Raw genomic sequence first — 21,490 nt, 5'->3', positions numbered from 1 at the left:
TGTGATGAACGGTTTTTGGGGCTACTGTAGAACTGTAAACTGTCATGGAAAACTGTCGTATTTCACTACATAGTTGTTGCCACTAGATGGCACCGACGGCAATAAATTTAGGGAATATGCTTCCCTGATGCGTTCCATCGTCTCGTTTCAAAACATGGCGGCAAAGGATTTGACAGTTACAGAGGAATGGATACGTGAGAAACTACAATTACACCACAAAGTTTTAGGTAATACATGTTAAGTTAACGCTATTTGAAGGTTTTCAGGCGGTCTACAAAACATATGGCGATACACTTCCATAGCCTACAACATTTGCAACTAAGCGTGTGGCTAATTTATGCTAGGACCATCCTAGCTAGCTAGGCCCACGAAATATGTTACCTTGTTGCCAAGTGCTGGATAACTTGCAGCAGCAGCAACAGTAACGTTAGCTGAGTTAAAACTACATGTTTGTTACAGCTCACAGCGTAAACTTGTTACATTAAACAATGATGCCGTTTTTGTCATCCGTTCTAGCTGATGTCCGAACACTGTGCCTGCCTGGTAACATCGAGGGGAAAATAAGTAATTTAGGAATATCGCTGAAGAAGTTCGTGCGATTGAAGACATTAGACTTGTCTTACAATGCGCTTGTCTCGGTGTCAGTGAGTAGGCTTACCAGTTCAAGTTTTGTGTTTATATTTTTCAAAAATAATATCTAGTTAGTTGGATTAAGTGGTTGGATTGTACTGTCGTGTCTTTTAGTGCGTAGTATTTATTTTTTCATCCAACAGGGTCTTGAGCACCTGAAAGTGCTGGAAAGGCTGAATTTGTACTTCAACAAGATATCAGCCTTTCAAGAGGTCATGACCCTGTCCAAACTGAAGAGCCTAAGAGAGCTGGACCTGAGACTCAACCCTCTGGTCAAGAAGCACCCAGAATACCGCCTGCACTTGGTGCATGCACTCTGCCAATTGCGGAAACTTGGTAGGCTACCACTTTTTTTATACACAGACATACATACATACATACGATGTTCTACTTTGTTTCATATTATGTATGATGATTTAGATGACTGCCCAGTAAGGGATCGAGAGCGTAAAGCTGCCATCATGCATTTCACCTCTGATGTGGAGCTGGAGCACAAGCAGAAAACCAGTTGCATCAACAGCCTCTCAGACCAAAGGTGCTGTCCTTAAGAACAGTGTACATAGTGTTGTACTGTATTGTACGAATATTGTATATATTATCCAGTGTTGTTGCTTGCAGGAGCAGTGATCTGAGAATGGCAGCATTTTACAGGCTGACCAAAAGTCTGGCTCTGCCGGATGGCAATGAGGAGGCTGCAGTGAACCACATCAACCGCAGGAACCGGGCTCAGGCGACGACTCAGCCAGACGCACAGACAGAACCGCAGTCTTCTCTGGCGCAGGGTAAGAGGGAACAGACAGACGGTGTCTTTCAAGCTCAGCTAAGCAGTTCCTCAGACCAAGAAGCAATGGCATTTACCGTACTCTCTCACCATTTATTACATTTTATGATTTGACAGTAGAGGAGGTATTCAGTTATAGTGATTTTATACTGATTATGCTAATTTGTTATGTATGTTTGTTACAACTGCTAGGTTGATACAATTGATGTTTGTGTGTTAAGGCAATATTCATGCTGCTCATGTTCTCAATGCAGAAATACCTGATGAAGTCATATACTTGGTCAATGATTATGATTCTGACTCCTTCCTTCAAACACAGGTAATTTATTTTTGAGGTATTGTGCATAAGATTTGTGACTGGCATTTGAAATTCAGTGATCATCTCTCTTATGTTCATTACAGGATGGTGTAAAGCCAGCCTTCAGACATGCACAGTGTGTTGATGGTAACTATCCTCTCTTTACCACCACTAGGTGGAGACAGTCAATCAGATATACTATATTTGTTGGATCTAGCAAATTCTCTGATGACACATTTTGACCTTAATGCATAATGGTTCTACATTGTGTTTTATTTAAGACATTGTTTTTAGTTTTCATTGGTTACAAACAAATCAACAAATTGTTTTCTAACAATGCCGTGTGGTTTACTTGCAGAAAGCTGACCCTATTTATGTATGTCACATATTTAACCAGCCTCTCGTGTCCAGCCAAGCATTCAGCCATGCAGAAAAGGGTCTCTGACCAATGGTGGACCTTTAGGGCTTGCCAGTAACAGACCTAGAGTGACTTTTGCAGACGGCTATGTCAAGGGATCCCACAGCATACACCCAGCGCCGGCTACCCATGGGACGAAGCCGTCGCAGCTCCGAATCCCAGCTACGGCAGTGTTCACACCGGACCCCAGAATCACCTTGCCTTCTAGAAACGGTGTGACTGCTTAGACCTCTTAAATATCTCTTCATTTCTGTTGATATGCAGCGGACTCTCATAAGTCTTTACCTACAAGCCTGGCAAATTATACTGATTATGACCAGTGCATTCACAACTGGTGGTGGCCACTGTAGAAGTCTTAATTATTTGGGAGATGTTTGTTCACATATAGAACACAAAATATCAGTCACATTTGAAAGTGAATATCACTTCCTTTCTCTCTCTCTCTCTCTCTCGGTCTATGTAGGAGATGGTCAGCTGGCCTCCACACAGCATGCATCCCCACCCAGTCCTGCGAGGCAGAGCAGTCTGGACGTTGGCGACCTCTCTCCCCAGGCACAACGCCTGTCCAGCAGGAGGGCGGAGGACGAGGCCTGCCCTGAGCAAGAGGCCGCCAGACCACAGAGGGTCAGTCAGAGGACACAGACCAGCTTAGGCTGGATGAATCACCTACAGACAGAAAACACAGTAAACTCCTGATGTGCACCATGTTCATGAACGTTGTCATATAAGGAGTGTGTTTTTATTTAATATGTCCATGTTGACCATGGCAGTGAACCTCCCTGGTCCAAGTCCAGATTGTTTGCTAAGAACATGAGGAATGAGTGGGCGTGTTTGTTTTGCCTGAGGATCAGAGATCTGCTGATGTAAGGTAAGGGCATCCTGTTGTTTGAAACCTTCTCCTCCTCCTCCTTTTCTTCAGGGTAGATACAGGAAGCCCCTTGACCTGCTGCTCAGCATGGTGCACGAGCACTGGACCACTGGCAATAGTGACCCACAACACTATAAGACATTCTTCAGTGAGTGCTCACCATTAAGCTTGTATGGATCACCATACCTCAAATGTGTCATTCAGGTTTAAACGGGCATGTTGGCTTTTTAAGCCATATGATTTTGGGGTAGTTAAGGGCCCTCCAGTCTCCTCACACTTCCCTAAACAGAGAGCCCTGTTGTGTCCTATGTGGTGGTCAGCGCGGGCCGTGCAGGTGCTGTCCCTGATGGAGCGGGAGCTGGCGGGCAGGGACAAGGAGGCGCAGACTCTCAGAGAGGAGGTGCAGGCCCTTAATGCCCAGGCTGTGGCTCGGGAGGAAAGGCACAGATTTGAGATTCAGGAGCTCTCCATCCAGCTAGAGAAAGCACACAACTCCGTTGTAAGTTGAGGAAAAAAATGTCTCCTCTCTTAATGTGTGCAGTAATATTGGGCCCTGCATGAAATGTGATTTCTGGGGATCTTTATCCACCTTGAAATTTAATTCTCTAAGCCTTTTTTAAAAAGAAACTGTTCTCAACAAAGTTTATTTGTTACATCATCTTCTAATGCTGGCTTAATATTTCTGACCTTGGCCCTTTTTCACATTCCAAGTTCTCCAAATATGCAGGCCCTAGTTACCCTCACACAACAGTGCTGAAAGAATATCAGCAGTGTGTTGGATATGTCGAATTTAAAAGCTGAAGCATCTATGGGCCTTCACTAAAAGGTCAATGTTTAGTTTGTCTAGTTCTAGATTTATTACTTTCTCATCATAAGTAAATCAAGTATGTTTGTCTATTCAGGTTATTCAAGTTGAGTGTAATGACTATTTTGCACACGATCCATCCAACACTGTGTGTCATTTAGCCATTTTGTTTTGTACTTGAGTCCATTTCCCATGTTCTGTCCTACTGCCACAGGAGAGCCTCGATGAGCAGCTGAGGAATGTGTTGGAGGAGAACGTGTGTCTGCAGAAACAGCTCATAAACCTCGAGCAGAGCATCTTATCATCCAGAATTACCAAATTAACCAGCGCCAGCGATAACGGTGAGTGTCCAGCGGCATGGACTGTTGAACTAACTCTCAAAATGACACCCAGTGTCAGCATAAGCTTGAAAGTTACAGACCAGGTGTTTCTCCTGCAGTCCTTCTGAATTGATTGATTGGAGAGTTACTAAACATTAGTCTCTCAGATGCATGTAATACAGTCATAGTGCTTCCTCTCTGGGTAGAATATTCATTTAGAAAATTGTTCGGTCCAAGATTAGACCTAATCCATGTCAGGGAAAATGGCCGTAGGTTGTGTGTGCGTGTATGTGGATGGTGAGCAGCAGAGCTGCCTTCTCTCAGGAGGCACAGAGGGGGGTTGGGGGTGCTGTTGGAGATGCTGCAGGGTAGGCAGCCATCAGCAGGGGACCAGAGAGCCTCAGCCCCATACAGTACCCACTTTACACTCTGTCTCTTAAAGGAGAAATCCAGCCAATTTTTACATGGATCTTGATCGCTTGGTCGTCGAGTACTGTTAGTGCTAGTTACTGTAGTAACTGCAGCTAGTACTCCCATTGAGCTACAGTGCTACTGTAGGTCTGGGGGCATCATCTAAACGTGCCTTTTTTTGCCTCTTAACAGACTCAAAATGTCATTAAAAGGTCTGTACAATATGAACCGAGTCCTTACGTGACAACACAATGCATTTTTTACTCATTAGCTGTGAAGAGCTGTCTAAATTCAAAGTTTGTAAGGTCACATCTGCACACTACTGTTTGCCTTTTTCTGCAACAACTGAATTCCAACAATACTTCTGTGCGAGAATAGAGCTAGCTTTCAGTGACGTGCAATCTTAGCCATCATTTGGACAGTTTCCATGTAGTTACATAGTCATTATAGTCATAACCATTACAGTGCTCAATTACCTATTTTTGAGGGGAAATAAACTTCAAGTTTTCATTGCAAAGCCGGCATGAGCTCGACAACAGACTTTCTTGGACTTTCCTGGAAGCGACTGATGGAAACAGTACAAACTTTGAATTCAAACGGTTTCTTCACAGCTAATGAGCAGAACATGCATTGTTTTGTCACATAAGGACTCATATTGGGGTTCATATTGTACAGAACTTTTAATGACCTTTTGAGTCAGTTCAGAGGCAAAAAAGGCACGTTTAGATGATGCCCCCAGACCTAGCATTGTAGCTCAATGGGAGTACTGGCCATTAGCTGCAGATACTCCAGTTAGGTAACACCGATATTGGTCATTATTTTTCCCATCGACAGTACTTGGCGACGTCTAGCGATCAAGATCCATGTAAAAATCTGCTGGATTTCTCCTTTAATGCTCAATTTTACAGTGAGGAGATTTTGTTGTGGTTGCTGTAATTTGTATTGTATTAAAAGTGCAGTAAGTAGCTTTTCTTGTCAGCAAATGACTTGATTCTTGACTATACATGATGGATATGCAGGCACTTTTCTGTTTTAGGTCATTTCAGGGGAAATAATCAGGTTGTTTCAAATGTGAGGTATATAAAGCACCTGAAATGAAGAATCAAGATTGATAGATATGACTGAGAAATGCATATTCAAACCACATAGACATGTACATACTGCAAATGTTGCAACCTAAGCAGTACTAGTCACGTAAAAATATCAGTCATTACTGAAAGCTTATCATTGTCTTAGGCTGTTGATGGCCTCTCCTGTGCATCTCTGAGAGGCTGAAGCAGAAGTCACCCTCCTGCCTGACTGCAGAAACTCACATTGTGACCTTTAAACCCACAAGTGCCTTTATGTTTCCAATGTGCTAGAAGGAAATTGCATGTTCAAAACTGGATTGCATGTGGTCTATGGGATAAGGACTGATGAGTTATGAACTTGTCTTCTGTGTTGATGCTGTGAGTCAGTTAAGTTCTCATAGACAACTGTAGTGCAATGGAATATTTATTGGTATTTATTTTCTGAGAGGTGGTTATGTAATGGATGATCTTTTGTAGCTTTCCTTTATTTTTTGCCCTTTTAAATTGTACTGGATGAGACCACCACCAACCTGGCATGGCTTTGATTCAGGTGATGGGGTTGGGGGTATCCTCATTAAGCCCTGTCATGGTGTTTTAAGCACATATGGATTGCAGACTTTAATGGATGTTAACACTTGACCCAGTGGGGTATTTTGAATATACAAGTAATACTTTTCCCTGTCTCACTGTCTGATTGATTTTACTTACTGTGCTTTCCAAAACCCTTGGACTAAAATAATATCTCTGAGTTCATTTGAATTTATTTTGTGATGTTACTGGCCCCATTCAACTGTTACCCTTCATATTCCAAAGAGTGACTAGAGTATTTTCTGTATCTGAGTCGGAACAAAAGAAATGTGTGATTTCATGGCCATGTCCCAGGCTCTGTTGTGCCAGTGTGTTCCCATGACCCCACTTGTCCTCTAGTACACTGCTGAATGACCTAATCACTAACACCCTTGTCTACCAGGGTCAAAGAGTGTAACACACACACACACACACACACACACACACACACACACACACACACCACACACAAACACAAACAGTTATCCAGTGAGATCATGCCGTAAAACTAAGATTTGAGAAGTGTTTGGTTGCCTGGTGACCGCAAGGAATTTGTATATACAACCATGTCAGATTTAAGGTTTGGTACATGAGGCAATGGCATGCAACATGTGACCTGCTTAACACAGGCCTCTGTTCAAAACCAAATGATTAACATGTGACCTGGGGCCTGTACTACGAAGGGAGCTTAACCTACCCAGATGTAACCCAGGGTTACTTTGTTAAACCAGGGTTGACAAAACCTGGTTATCTTAAGTGGTGTTAATCGGTACTACGACGCTGTTTATGAAGTTGATTTGTTGAGCCTGGGTTAACCTGTGCGCGTTCACATAAAAGGGGCGGGTTGCAGCGCAAGTCACCACTTTCAATGATGACGCGATCACCTTATTTTACGGATGAGGAATGGACAATTATTATAACTAGTTATGAGGAATTAAAACCCACTCTACGACAAAAATCAAATACTTCGGCAGTGAACAAAGCAAGGCTGTTGGCAACGTATTGCAGATTGGGTAGCCTAAATGCCTAAAAGTAAAGTTTTATTCCCACATGTTCTTCAAATATGTGTTACGGAGGATTAGTAGCTTGCGGAATGTCTGAAATGAGTTGAAATAATTAAATAGCCTAATTTGAGTTCATAGAAAGGCCTACAGATGCAACCCAATTCAGAAGTGGGCATATAGATGACAGTAATAAGGATAATTGAATGTTTAAGTAGCCCCCATTGACTGATTTAGTGTATGCCTAATCCTGTGAACATTTCAGATGCAACACCATTGCCAAACGCACATGGCAGCAGGTGAAAATGAAACACAAAAACATTATTCAGAATAGTAGGTTTATATAGTTATAGCTTGCATTAATATTTCTTAATTATGAAAACATGTAGGCCTAGCTTATAGCCTTCACTTGGCCTCTGTTTTACAGCTAACAAGAAACAGGTGTCTTTGAACACTACTGTAGGAGGAAAGGCACCAGAGTGTTTTACAGTAGCAGAGGAGTTGGCCATCGCAAATAATAGTGGAAGGCCGATTATGGAGGGGGTTGAGAGGCATTCGGTCGGATTCTGGTGCTGTGGAAATGTGTAGCCTTTATGTGCAGGGTACAGTAATATGACATTCAATTCAACAAGTTTGTTAAAATGGTGATTTTTATTTATTAGGCCTACTGTAGGCTATGTCCGATTTATTTTAGGCTATTCTTGCTCAGATGTTCAGCATACTGTAGGCCTATGTCCGATTTATTTTCGGACATACAGTATTCTTGCATCACCGATTGAATACATGAATGTCCACGTACGGGCATTGCTATGAGACGTCTTCCTAGATCATCTGACAAAGATAACGAATTCCCTCGGCTGACAATCTATATCTTCATAGAGATTATCGTCCGGGTAGGCTATATATATTTTCTGGCGGTCTCTAAAACCCCTCGCCCTGCGAAGAGAGTCCCTCACGATTTGCGCTCCAATGTCGTATGGATAATCCAGGTACGCCGACATGTCTCGGGAGAAATTGTTAGGTGGAGGGGTGGTACTTATAAAGGGTGTGGTTAACGGAAACCTCGGGTTAACCAAGAACATAACCTGGTCGGAGCAGGTTTGAGATGCAGCGTAAATTGCCATGGCAGCATACCTCGGTTAAAACCTATCCACCTTTCGTAGTACGGGTTAATCGGGAAGTTACGCCACACGTGATCAAGTTACTCTCGAAGTTACCCAGATAAGCCAGAAACCCCGCTTCGTAGTACAGGCCCCTGCTTAACACAGGCCTCTGTTCAAAAACAAGTGCCGTTGTCCAGGTAAGGTTTCATTTCTTTTTATTCTCCACAATGCTACAAAACGGGGACACACATATACTGTAAGGTCAAAAGTACCACACCATGACCAGAAAACATGCATCAGGGCACAAGAACATTAGAAAAAAAAGTTATTCTGAAAAATAAGACAATATTGTTCCTCAAAACAAATGGTGTACAATATTTGGCAGTAAGCACACAAACATCAAATCATACATTAAATACTTCCAACTGCTAGTACAATAATGTTTACTTGTCAACATAAATACAATTCACTTTCTAGGCAAACTACTGGCTATGAATATGGAAGGAACAGTGTCACTGTGTGAAAAATAAATGTTCCGTAGAAGAATAATTATATACATGTTATTCCCTTTTCCTTCAGAATGCCTAAGGAACTACATATCAATAAATATTTTATTATGGGAATTTTGGCCCCATTCTCTATTTCTATGTTAGCTTAAATTGGACTCTTAGTTAATTTGGAGAGATGTGGAAAGACATCAGGGGCCAAATCAAATGACGTGAGAAGACCTGTTGTGCTTACCCTGTGCAGCTAAAGCTGTTGCAAATTTGGCTATTTTGTGAAAAACACATTTACTGTAAACATTTTTGCTTTTTGTCTTTGTTTATAAATTGCACATAGTTCAAAATGTAGCAAAGTGCCTTTGTATGAAATGTATAAAACTGTAAATAATTCACTTATTTAAAAAGTGGTAAATGTGTGTAATAAGCTGGTTCGGCATAACTGTGGTATAAGCTATTCTGCTTAATTGTTATAAAATCCAAACCATAAGCTATGATATGCTTCCACACAAAGGTATTAAGGTAACTCATAGAACTTTATCAGGTTGTCATCTGACCACAGAGAATGGCAGTGGCTGACATTTTTGGACCATGCTGAGTTACAATGCACAATGTCTTCACTATCCCTTCTGCCATTGGACTCAAGCTCATGCAGTCTGGGCAGTGGCCATTACCAAAGGACACCTAGTATAGGCAATGTTGTTAGCGCAAGTGATGCGTCTCACTGAAGTTCATAAAAGTTGTGTACGCGAGGGCTGGTAAAGTTCACAATGCACTGCAGAATACACACAGAACACAAATATGCAGCCAGTGTTTTAGTTCAAGCTAATAGTTTAGCATACCACATACTAGCATTCCATAAATATTAAGAACCACATAACTGGAAACAAAAAGTCCTTTTTTTTTTTCTTTTTTTTTTTAAAATACAATCTTGAACACCATATCTTTTGTTCCCTGATGTTCTTTTCCATGAAGCTAGTGGTTTCAGGTTTCTGAATGTGAATGCGTTCTGAATAGAAGTACCTAACACTAATTGCATCCAGTTGCATATTTGCCGTTGTATTTGAACTTCCTTGGCCTATAGAACTTGTGAAGATCATGAACTACTTTTGATGGTTGGGCAAAAATTAACATAGGCTCCTACAATTAAAACAAAATAAATTATATTTATACATGACCGGTACAGCACTTGTTTAACGTGAATTGTGATAAAACAATAAGACATGTTGTTAACCACAAGAATACATACAAAGGCCAAATCTATTCAACCAAATAAGTAAAACAATATTATGGCATATCAGTGATTTAGTGATTTTTAAAATAATTTTTTACAGTGAAAGGACAAGGGTATGTGCACAACATGGTGAAAGTGGCATACTGAGGGCTCTACCCTGCACCCTCTACCCTAACTCTTTAACACTCACCAAGGAGAGGACAATGGAACTGAAGTATATTTAAAAACAACATACATCCACTTTGACTACTGGACTAAGGAAAAAGGATTAATCTTGTATGAGTAAATAAAGGGTATCATTTCTACAGTTAAACGACTCAGAAAATGGAGAGGACGGACCAGTGAAAAGTGCAATCTAGTTAGACAATTTCTCATTGTTTTTCTTGGCGTAATGATCCTCATAGCTCTTGGCAGTGTAAGGCCCTATTGCATTAGTAAGACTTCATATTTCATAGTGCTTTCCTCTCCATGGTGGTTCTGCTCAATGCTTGGCAGTTGCTTGGTATTGGTTAGGAATGTACCAGCTGGTGATGTCTTTGTGTAGATGTAAACAACGTTCCAGTTCTCAAACATCACAGAAAAAAAAGGAACTTGAACCACGTCTCGATCACAGATAATAACAAACAAAAACATGAAACGGAAAATATTTCCCTGTTGTGCTTCTTTTGTTCTGTTTGGTGTTGGAGCAAGAGACAGAGGAGAGTTCGGGATGCAATTAAGGATGGCGTTTCTCTGCTAACTCTCCTGACTGGACCCCCAGAAGTGCTTCACTCTGGTTTTGGCCTAGGGCCTGTTTTCTTCTCGTAAGAGCCGGCGTGTTTGTAGCCTGATACATAACCTGACGTGTCCAGGACATCTACGCGACCAGCCTTGCCCTTCCCACGGCCTGTCTGGTCGAAGCGCTCCTTGTGCGAGCCGGTGAACTTGGTGGTGTCCGTCAGGCGTGACACTGTGGGCGAGGCCACTGCTCTCTGTGGAGGGAACGGTAGGTCAGAGGCTGGACGTTTTATTTACAATATCAGTAAATAACAGAGGACGTTATCAGAAGCAGCTCACTAGGGAAGCCATGTGTTTACTTCTAACTGTACCTTATCATTACAGTTTCCAGCACATAAAAAAGGGACACTCATTTGCCCCTTCATGAAAACAATACTTAATCACTTTTATTCATGAAACAAGGATCTTGACTGAAACGTGATGGAGATTGTCCCCAAGTTTACCGTGACTCCAGATATGACTGGTGATTTGCCCTCGATCAGCTTGAAGACCTCCTCTGCTGCCTCGTCGTTGCCTTTTTCTTTGAACCTCTTCCTGGACAGCTCTGTAAGAGCGTCTTTGAATTCATTGAATGTAATGGTGCGGCTGGATTTCTTCCTGTAATGCACAAATATGAAAGTTAAACCAGTTTAACTCAAGAACTCTATTATCCTTGGAGTCTTCAGTGGAGAACAGCCCACACTGTAAACAAAGTATTTACACATTAGCTGCACTGGCTCTCTGTTCTAAGTTCAAATGCTATTGTAAATGTCACTGCATGAGTCATAAACTCTACCTACCCTCCTAAAAAACCCACTATGGTAACCTCAGCCACCATACTGACTACACACTGATACTGCCACCGACCAGTGCCGCCCTTTAGCATTACGTTTCACTTTCTCTGAGGAGCAGATGAGGATGTTTGTATACTGACATGTCATCCCACACCAGACAGTGGCTCTAACAGTTCTCTGATGTCTCTTGTCTAGCAGCCCACTGCATACTGTTAGCCCTCAGAGCTGTCTTGGATGTTTACATTGTCTCAAGAAACACATTTACCCCTGGGAGGGGGGGGGGGTGTTTAATCCAACTGTGTCACATTGCATTTCCAAGGTAAAAAGTGCATAGTAACACAAATACAAACAACCACTGCTGTGGTGATAAATCACCTAAACAAAAGTCCATAAAGCTCACTGTATCCCGGGGTAACCTGCTGTCATAGCAACAAGCCTTAGTAAACACGCCTCTTCGAGTTTATTATTAATTTGACTTCTTCAGTGACCAGTTTTGTTTGGGCGATCCTTCAGTGGGGAACACTCCGGAGTTCCATTACTCTGGAGGCCTGTTCCATGCTGTCTAATGTCAGATCTGAAATCATTCTGGTGATGTCCCAGCTGGACATTCCGCTCTGAAAAGGCCTTACGAAGTAGCATTTCAAAAGAAGCCCACATATTCATTCTAATCAATGTTAATTATGAAGGAAGAGTGGGGAGACAGTTAATCAGGAAAAGGTTTGTTTGCTTTAATTCAGTCAGCTGATGCATGACTCAAAGCTTGCTTGCAGGTTAGCTGGATGGAAATATAGGTTAGTGCTGAAAATGACTTCATCACTGACCTGGAACATTTCGTGTCCCTCTAAAATTATGACACGTGTCCCCTTTGAATACATCTACAGGGATGGTGAGCTGGATAGAGTGGATGGACAAAGGAATAGGGTGTAAAAATCCTATATCTTCTGTGATGTGTTGTGTCCTGTGATGTAACACGCAGCAGCTGTAACGCTCTGATATACAGTCTTGCCTTCTAAAGCCTTTCCATGAAGCAGCAGAGCCCATAAAGTGCTCCATTCTGCACTGGCTCTTATGTGGCGTTGACCCAGCTGTGATTAAAGCAGAAGGTTAGATCTGGATCTCATGTCTAGAGTCAGCCCCGGCTTATAACACACCCTTCCCCCACATGACTCTTGTCTGGCCTTATTTTCTGACACACACACACACACACACACACACACACACACACAGATGCATGCAGACTCTTCTGCTTCAGCTCACAGGCCAATATCATAAGGTCCTTCATACACCACTCCAACGTGATATTATCAGGTGCTGTTGTTGACAGGAAATGAATAATGCGACCTGAATGAAATCAGTAACCCTGCACAGTGCACACCCTCGGCTCTCCTCCACTGGTCTTGAGAGGCCCCAGCCCTGCCTCCCTTCACAGTTGCGCTGTTCTGTCATTTTTCCCCCTTCAGAGTTCAGTCGGGGTGAAGCCAAATCACTTCAGCGTAGAATCGTTCAAGATCACAGATGCCCTAAATATCTAACAAACATAAACAGTACACCCACAGAAACCCTTCACTCTCTGCACTGCAACTCCTAGTCAGCCTGCTTGGCCGAAACATCAAAAACATGGCAAAGGGAAAAAAAATAGTCTGCCTCGGCAGCCATCTGCGCCACAACACAACAGAACAGCAAGTGGTCTGAATACTGTGTTTTCTGTGGCTCTGTCGAATGCATTTATATTCTGCTGGATGCTGGGCCGAGGGCCGATGACTCCATCCTGCCTGGAGATATCCGCCCGGATGGGGGATGAGCCACCCTGACCTATGCCTCTGTAATATGACGTTAAATAAGTCACCACTGTAGGACCACAACCTAAATCTGGGGCAAGCGCATAAAATAGACGGGCTCCTCCTTCTCACAGTGTATGCGTGGGGTGCTGGACATACTGTAGAGTTGCTTTAAAAGCATGCTCCTTTGTTGCTTTTTATCTAACAAAGGAATGAAGCTGAAGTGTAACTGTATATATTTAACTCCCATGCTGGAAACTATTTAAATGCTTTATCGGTTTCCATTTTCCCCTTTTATGCTAGTGACTGATATAGTGGTTAGTTACAGTACATACAGTATAACAGAACAGCCAGCCTCTCCCCCCTCCACTCCCAAGATCCCAGAACGCAGAACAGATGGTGTCCTACTTGACTTTGGAGAAGACGATGTCCACGTCTGTGAGTGTGACGCTCTTGCCGTCGATGACGCCGCAGTCCTTGCACAGCTTGGACCAGTTCTTGCCGTGCATCTCCTTCCCGGTGGCGCGCGTGTCCCCATGGATGGCGAAGCGGCGGAAGGCCTCCTCCAGCGCCGTCACTTCCACGGGGGTGCGCGCCCCGGCCCCGCCCTCGCTGATCCCGTTCGATTCCGTCGACAGGCGCTTTGTCGCCCGATCCTTGGACTGCTCGCTCGGCGGCCGCAGGGGGGCATGGTTGTTGTGCTTCGCCATCTGAACTTTGAACTCCTCGCCATTACTGGAGAGAGAGAGAGAGAGCGAGAGAGAGAGAGAGAGAGAGAGAGAGCGAGCGAGATTTGAAATGCCAGTGCCATTACTCAGCCTCACTGCAGAGCAGATGGTGTCATTTCTCAGTGGGCATCAGGGGTGGATGTTGTGTTGTGCTTTCATGTCTCCACACTGTTCTGAGCTGACACTACCCACACCCAGCTCGCCAGATCCAGAGACTTCTACTGCATGTGCCAAAGCACACAACACACCAATAAACTTCATAATGACCTAAATAGAAAGGGCTGAGGGTCCGTTATCCCCGGGTCACTGATTAGAGTTTGGAGCTTGATTGCTATCTTCATAGCCCTGTGTGATATCACTCCTCAAGGCAATAGCTTATTTATTTAATTAGTAGCAACCTATTTATTTATGAGGTGATTCTTTCAGCACTTTTTAAAAACATAGTTCAAGACTCACAAATGTGCTGAGTGAAGCTTGGAGACAGAACACACCACACCCATAGTGTTCCCGGTAATAACAGTGTCCTGTAATAAAAACTGCACATAACAAGAACCCAGAAGAACAAAAGGGGGTTTCCATCACAGTCTCGCCACCCTTAAAGTGCCGTTAACGGTCATGGTAAACATGACTGTGGTTAATAGCCTCTATGATTTCCTGAGCTCAGACTGCTTCCACTGCCCGAAGCTCAGATGATATTTCATTGTGGTAAGTGGTGTGGCAGGATAGTACTCCTCTCCTCTGTAGGCTGGCAGTGTGCGGCCAGATGTGGCAAGAGCTTTGGCACTTAGGTGAGGTTTATTAATAGGCACATGTGGAATGCCCGGCCAGGGAGCTGTGGAGCGTCCAGCAGCTACCAGATGAACACTGGGCCACACACTACGACAGGCACATTTCTGAGTGGCCCGGCTCACACGTTTTGACGCTCTCAGGAACTGAAGAACAAGAGTCAAGGACCATGAAGACAGCTCAAACCTGTACTGTTGGGACCCTCGAAGCATCATATTTAACTTCCTCTGACATTTGGATTGAGCCATTTTCTTCAACCATTTACAGTTACAGTACAGTATACATTTTAATCAGTAGTATTCACGTTCCTCAGACACAGCTTTAAAAATGATAGTCCTTGTACTACAACCCATCCAAAGTATAAACCTAGGGATTATGGTCCACAATTACAGGCCTATGAGTGCCCTGTATGCTGATGGATCTGTGAGATTAAGGCTTGCTGGTGTTGTCCTCTAGGCTCCGTGGCAAACTGCAGAGTGACCTGCACAGAGCTGTGTACTCACTTAGGGCCTGTGGTAGCGTGAGTGCCCTCCATGACCCCCTCTCGACTGCTACAACTTGGAGATTCTCTTGGCTTCTTGATGCAGCTGAAATACAAGGAGAGTGAGTGAATACACTATATGCATGTGTGTGTGTGTGTGTGTGTTCAAAGAGTCACTTTCACTTTCACATTGACACCTTATTATAGTGGCCTTTCATGGTTATCAGCCGTGGAGCGGTGTTTTATTGCCTAAACAGAGGTATTGCCAAACAAGGGTATGTGATAACAGAAAACTAGTTTTACAGCATCCAATAAACACACAGAATGTGTCCTCTAATATGTAAAACTAAACGGCCCCACCATCACTGTGTCATCCAGATGTAGGTATTTTACATAAAGTACAACACTCCTGTTCCTCTTGAAGATCTCTGAACAATACTATTGCTAGCCCTTGGGAAAACCTCCTCAATCTTTCCCGTTTACCCTGCCTCGGTGCATGAAGTCATCCCACTGATGACAGCTGCTCTGTTCTGCATGTGTGATGCTCATTAGTGCAAAAGCCTTTTTTTCCCTCCGGTTGCGTTGGAAACAGACATGCGCCAAGCTAACCAAGCACTTTCGGAAATATAAACAAACAAATGAGGTACACATCATTAGGAGAGAAGGCGTAATGAGGACCACCAGGCCTACGCAAAGAGAGCCCAATACAAAAGCAGGCGTTTTAGATCACAATGATATATATATGTAACATATATATATATATATATATATATATATACTACCACATGTGTTTACATCTAACTCAGCTCTGAACTGATCCATAGTTCCTTACAAGATCCTAAAAACAAAGCAAGAGACCCACACAGCAATCCCACGGTACACACGCTGTTTCTCATTCTCATTTAGAGTAAACAGAAGAATGACACCAGGCTCACCTTCCAGTGGCTCCCATAACTCGCGGGCCCCACAGCGTCACAGCGACAGCCTCAGTGGCCCTGTGCTGCCATGGCAAAATACACCCTAGCAAAGCTCTCTCTACTGCCAACTCTCAGTTTTGGTACAGAGCCCCGAAGACAAAATACCTCACCTCGTCACTTTGTCACCTCTTGTGGATAATCAGACATCAAGCAGAGACCTCCCTTATCAGCTCCAGCTTCGGAGTGGAAGCAAAATCTATCAAGCTATAGAAGAAACCCAGAGTCTTATGCAGTTTCATTGCCTCAGTGCTTGGTGTTGACACCCCCACCCACCACCCAGGCATGGGTGGTTCTGTTGCTCCCGGTGTCATTGTCCTTGGTGGGTGGACATGACCGAATTCTACTGTAAGATGCACAGTCTATATACTGTAGCATGGAGTCATAATAACTCCATGGAAAAGGCCGCTTCTATTGATTTGCTATTATGTTTTAATTGTTATACTGAACAAAGATTTTATTAACCAGTGTCAATAATGGCATTCAGAAGTGGAAACACTAGAGGCCCATTGTGCTCTTAAGTGTCAGGCAGTTCTGTCTAGTGTGACATCGCACAGTGTCACGGGGGCCTGGGAGAGTCAGGGGTCATTTCAGATGCAGATGACTTCATATAACTGAATGTGCCCACATTTCTGAAAGTACCCCAACAAAAACAGTTTACAAGACACATTTCCTGTAGCTTATTTGCACATGTAGGGAAAATTTCACCTTGCACCAAGAGCAAAATTGGCCATTCTGGAAAAAACGGTATGGATTTCATCATATTACAATCTAGTCACAGTTCACTTCACATGTGTACACAGTTATGATATGAATAATCCCATGAGATTGACTTCTAATTGAAAGTCTAAACAACCTCCAAATCACATGTCCAATATAATGTTCACAGTCTTGTCTCGACATGCATCTTAGACTAGCTGACATTCTCAAAAGATCAGATGGAATAAACAAGTATTTCAGAGGAACATCTACAAGTCCAGACAGTTGTGGCTCTCCTCTGTATGTAAAGTGGGGTCTGGGAAGTGCTGATTTTATTTACTGAGACACTCCTCTCCCTGACTGAACCCTCTGTGGCCTCCGTCTATTGCGCACTGCTGAGAGGACACCGAAATCAGGCCAGGACAAAGGCAGCTTTTCAGACACTAGCTTTACACTCAGACACCTCAAGGACTCCAGGCTCTCCATAGAGATGCCAGCGCAGTCACAACAATAACAATGACAACGAGGGTCACCACTGCTGTCAAGTAACAACTCTGAACAGACAGCACAAACATTTGAACTAGTTTGTCCTGAACACAATTAATCAAGAAGAGTTGAACAGACAGAGCAAATGCTTAAACTAGTTTGACCTGAAATGTTAACACGATTAATCAGGATGAGTTCATAAATTCAAGAATAAACTTGCCACTTGTATAATAGACTTGATGATTAATAGAGTTTATGAATGTGTTATAATCCTGTTTGCATACTGTCTGCTGAGAGCAAGCTTAGTGCTGCTCTCTTGGCTGGGTGATTTCACATATGTGAGCACTTCTCAGCTTACACAACAATGAATAATCCCATATATTAATTAGTTAAGTATGAAAACAGAATGAGTTTTAGAAATCGGATTAGCAAAGAGCTTAAATATGTATGAGTGGAATTGTGGAGTGGAGACTGGAAAAGGTCAGAACCTTGGGTATCGACATACTGCTGTCACCATTTGTCACCTTAACTGACATTAGTCTACACCTTCAATGTTTATTAATTTGGAAGATGGTTTTAACCAAAGCGACTAACATATGTACTTTTGTATGTTTGAATGTTTTAATAACTGAATCCAAAACCTTATACAAAAGGCATAATAGGTCAAACATCTGGTGCTGTGAGAAGCTTGAAGCATTTGTTGCCTGATCTTGTTAACCACAGCATGGGAGGGAGGGAGGGAGGGAGAGAGAATGAGCAAGAGTGAAAGAGAAAGAGCTTTTTGCACGCGCTCCGATCTCAAGAGGCGTATCACTGAGTGGCTGAGCGCATGCTTACATATATTTGCCTTCTGGGGATGTTTGGCACAGATGAGTGCTTAAACCATAAATTGGCCTATTTCGGCCTCATTCTATTTTTAACCAGGGAGAAATATGAACACTCAGACACACTTATTTCTACCTTTAAAGCTATCCAAATGCATCTAAACAGAAAGACCTAGAGTACTGAGTACAGTAATGAGGTGGAACTGTAAACAGGAAGAGAGAGAGAGGGAGTGTGGATGAATCAGGGCGTCGTCTGGAAATGCAACCTACTCCAGTCTGCAGAGAGGGCCTGGACATGGTGGGTGGACCCATCTGCCCCTCCATCCTGATGCCCGGCAGCTCCGCCTGAGCATACGAGTGCAGGAATCTGGGCATCACCGTTGCCAGCACCCACTCCAACGCACGGCAGCCTCCAGAGGGACGGGCCCCCCCTGGTTACGCCGCTGCCCCCACCTAGTGCTTCTGATTACCTCATCCCATCTCCACGGCCCGTTCCAGCCCCCGACGGGATCCATCCCATTCTTTGTGTCGCGTGGGTCTTATTCACCATTCAGTAACCCCCCCCCCCCACACACACACACACACACACACACACACACACACGCACACACACACACACACACGCCCATCCACCCTATCAGTCTCCTCTCAACTCCCCCAACCTCCTCATCCCAGTCCCAGACATTGGCTTTAAATAGTATTGTCTCTGTAACACTGACAAACACAATCTGCAGCTCCTAGGTATTGTTAGAAGTAATAACACACCGTGGCGCATGCCAGTGCATAATGCAACAACAGAGAGAAAAACACAGGAAACACACAACGCTGTTATTAATGCAGGAGGACTATTTTGTAAAGGAGCAGAGGAGGTTCACACTATGGTTGCTCTTGTCATATTTATTCCTATTGATAAATGTCTCCTGCGCTATGCCAACTGGGCCTGTGTCGGCTCAAGCCCAGCGAGACCAGGGAGGTTTACATAGTGCTCTGAGCACAGCCCTGTCCCAGTCGTTTGAACTCCGGCCTGCACTGTCCCTGCAGGATGTCACCTGCGCACCGAAAGTAAAGGATTGAGGACAACTTGGACTCAACCTGCCACCCTCAAGACTGAATAGTGGAAACTATGCACCTTTTTCCATTCTCCCTGATAGCACAGAGCATGTTAAAACTGAAGCTAAAAGCCCATTTTGAAGGAGCTTTCACAAGAACCATGAACTTGAAATGTAACTGACGCATGGTGTTAATATGTACAACCACTGATCACCAGCACCTTGTGTACATATTTGAGTGCATTTATTTGGCGTTCCACTAACATTAGTCAAACATTAAGCATTGGTCATTAACAAGGTGCATTCATTTAAATACAGGATATGTTGTCTGCTTCAAAGGCCAGTGGCTCACAGACCAGTGAACTGCAACACAGAGCACAAAAATCTGGGGCAAAGTCAGTGAATGACTGCATTCTCATCTGAAGCGTACCTAATGCTTGAACATATGGGAAAACAGGGCTAGACCTGACTTACACATAACATTTCTTAAATTATACAAAACAAATCACTGATCATTTAGCTCAGATAAAAGCCCTACTGTACACCAGATGTCTGTACACCATAGTCCATGTCAAGCTATATAACAATTTAAGATTAAATGTCTCAAAATAAAGATACCTAAACACAAAAGCATACATTAACTCCTCCTATTGATCTGTACCCTGAACTGATCCTGCCCAATCCTATTCATAATTTCATGACAGAAAAAAAAATGACTGATGAAATGCCATGCAATGACATAATAACTCGTTCGAGAGTAGTGAATCACTATCACAAAGTGTTCAAATAATCAGTCACTATTCTGTATAGGCTATGATACCCAAAACATGGTTGTTGATTATGTTACTGTTATTGCAGTAGCAGCAGTTTAAATGCATGGGGGTGGCATTTCCAAATAAAGTCGGCAGGCCAACTGCTTGTGCATAGGCTACTATTACTGACTTGTCTTTTTAGCAAGATGGGTTACATAAACTTGCTTTAGCAATATTCATGCTTGAGCGATGGGAACGCAGTCCACGTGATCATTGTTATTGTCCTACTGTCAATACATTGCCTGCAGTAGCTCTCAATATCCTTACAGCCCTAGCTTCACATTTCGAAAGGTAATATTGAGGTACAGGCTGTCAAATAGACGTATGTCATATCCATAAGGTTTGGACGACGAATTACGTAATACAGTGAAAAAGAAAGTAGCCTAGGCTATACAGAAATATCCCCTTCAATCTCAAGTCCAGAGCTGTTATGCCATTGGTATATTGAGCTGGATATGCAAACCACCAGGTATTTGGTCATGTTGACAGAAATCGAAACAAACACAACATAGGCTGATATAAAATGTATACCCGAATATTTCGCATTAATAAACAGGCTAGGCTACACCAGCAATACTACTGAGTCTATAATGCATAAGCTTACCTGTTTGTGTATATCCTTCAACGTGTAGCTCCACACCCTTGTTGTTTTCCTACAAAAACATAATCACATCCACCGTAGCCTACCCGTGAGAACCAGAGGCGCGCTTGGATCTCCGTTCTCCCGCTGATCGCGCGGCTATGGAATATGCTTGATGGTTCAAAGCCCTGGAAGACACCGTAAGACGACCAACAGCTCTGATTGGTTGCCTCTTTCATACTGTCCTATGAGCGGTTTAGGAAGCAGCTCATGAAGGAGCGTCGCTCGCGCGTTGGAAAATAGCACTGTCGCGACGATGTTGAATGAGACACTAACCAATGACTTAATAAGAATAACTGAATATCATCGTCTCAGGACTTTAACTTGATGATTTTCATACATCTGTTGTCCTGTAAACAAGAACCATGGATTGAAGATAAACAGCAGATACATTTTTCCTGTGTAAATTATTTATGGATATCATGCATGCCATAATTAAGAGCAGAGTGGCGCCAAACGCACTGACACCCCTCCCTTACTGATAGGTCTGCAAAGACCAGATACAGTAGGCAATATTCACCACTGGGCCCTGGGCATGTGTGTGCCTCCAAACAGATTAAACAAAGAGGTAATCCAAATATTATTCCAGGAAGTGCATTTTTGGCCTTTGGCCGAGCACAGGATGTCTTCTGTGGCTGGGTGAGCAAGGGCCAGTGATCTTCTCCCTTCTCCCTCCC

The 21,490-nt window shown here is 43.3% G+C and overlaps 2 protein-coding genes across 6 annotated transcripts; one reads left to right on the top strand and one right to left on the bottom strand.

Moving 5' to 3' along the window:
• The first annotated feature begins 94 nt into the window (after positions 1-94).
• Positions 95-6,276, top strand: cep72 (centrosomal protein 72). 3 transcript variants are annotated; one of them, XM_042106844.1, is made up of 13 exons: positions 95-227; positions 517-644; positions 774-966; positions 1,051-1,165; positions 1,255-1,412; positions 1,666-1,730; positions 1,814-1,856; positions 2,107-2,340; positions 2,582-2,751; positions 3,047-3,143; positions 3,316-3,494; positions 4,015-4,141; positions 5,768-6,276. In XM_042106844.1, exons 1-13 carry the CDS (start codon positions 128-130, stop codon positions 5,773-5,775), a joined length of 1,617 nt encoding a protein of 538 aa, XP_041962778.1. In that variant the 5' UTR covers positions 95-127; the 3' UTR covers positions 5,776-6,276. The 3 variants fall into 3 exon arrangements, with proteins under 3 accessions (XP_041962778.1, XP_041962779.1, XP_041962777.1); XM_042106845.1 differs by having other exon boundaries at positions 1,249-1,412; positions 2,591-2,751; XM_042106843.1 differs by having other exon boundaries at positions 1,249-1,412.
• Positions 6,277-8,470: 2,194 nt separating this feature from the next.
• LOC121720578 (tubulin polymerization-promoting protein) lies at positions 8,471-20,931 on the bottom strand. Of its 3 annotated transcripts, none has more exons than XM_042106848.1 (5): positions 20,778-20,931; positions 15,352-15,435; positions 13,743-14,069; positions 11,227-11,380; positions 8,471-10,977 (listed from the first exon to the last, which is right to left on the bottom strand). In XM_042106848.1, the coding sequence occupies exons 2-5, from the start codon at positions 15,381-15,383 to the stop codon at positions 10,774-10,776; spliced, it is 717 nt and encodes a 238-aa protein (XP_041962782.1). In that variant the 5' UTR covers positions 15,384-15,435; positions 20,778-20,931; the 3' UTR covers positions 8,471-10,773. The 3 variants fall into 3 exon arrangements, with proteins under 3 accessions (XP_041962782.1, XP_041962783.1, XP_041962781.1); XM_042106849.1 differs by lacking the exon at positions 20,778-20,931 and adding an exon at positions 16,417-16,903; XM_042106847.1 differs by lacking the exon at positions 20,778-20,931 and adding an exon at positions 16,265-16,393.
• Positions 20,932-21,490: the final 559 nt, after the last annotated feature.

The sequence above is a fragment of the Alosa sapidissima genome, chromosome 10 (assembly GCF_018492685.1).
Source record: "Alosa sapidissima isolate fAloSap1 chromosome 10, fAloSap1.pri, whole genome shotgun sequence".
Taxonomy (NCBI): domain Eukaryota; kingdom Metazoa; phylum Chordata; class Actinopteri; order Clupeiformes; family Clupeidae; genus Alosa; species Alosa sapidissima.
Note: the sequence above shows the minus strand (reverse complement) of the source record. Positions and strands in the feature narration are given on the sequence as shown.

Excerpts from the sequence above, each read along its gene's own strand:
- cep72 (XM_042106843.1), top strand. The coding sequence starts at position 128 with ATGCGTTCCATCGTCTCGTTTCAAAACATGGCGGCAAAGGATTTGACA. Across the intron at positions 2,341-2,581 it reads CACCTTGCCTTCTAGAAACG|TCTATGTAGGAGATGGTCAG; the intron begins GTGTGACTGCTT and ends TCTCTCTCTCGG. Across the intron at positions 3,495-4,014 it reads AGAAAGCACACAACTCCGTT|GAGAGCCTCGATGAGCAGCT; the intron begins GTAAGTTGAGGA and ends CTACTGCCACAG.
- LOC121720578 (XM_042106847.1), bottom strand. Across the intron at positions 14,070-15,351 it reads CACGCTACCACAGGCCCTAA|TAATGGCGAGGAGTTCAAAG; the intron begins GTGAGTACACAG and ends CTCTCTCTCCAG. Across the intron at positions 11,381-13,742 it reads ATCGTCTTCTCCAAAGTCAA|GAAGAAATCCAGCCGCACCA; the intron begins GTAGGACACCAT and ends TGTGCATTACAG.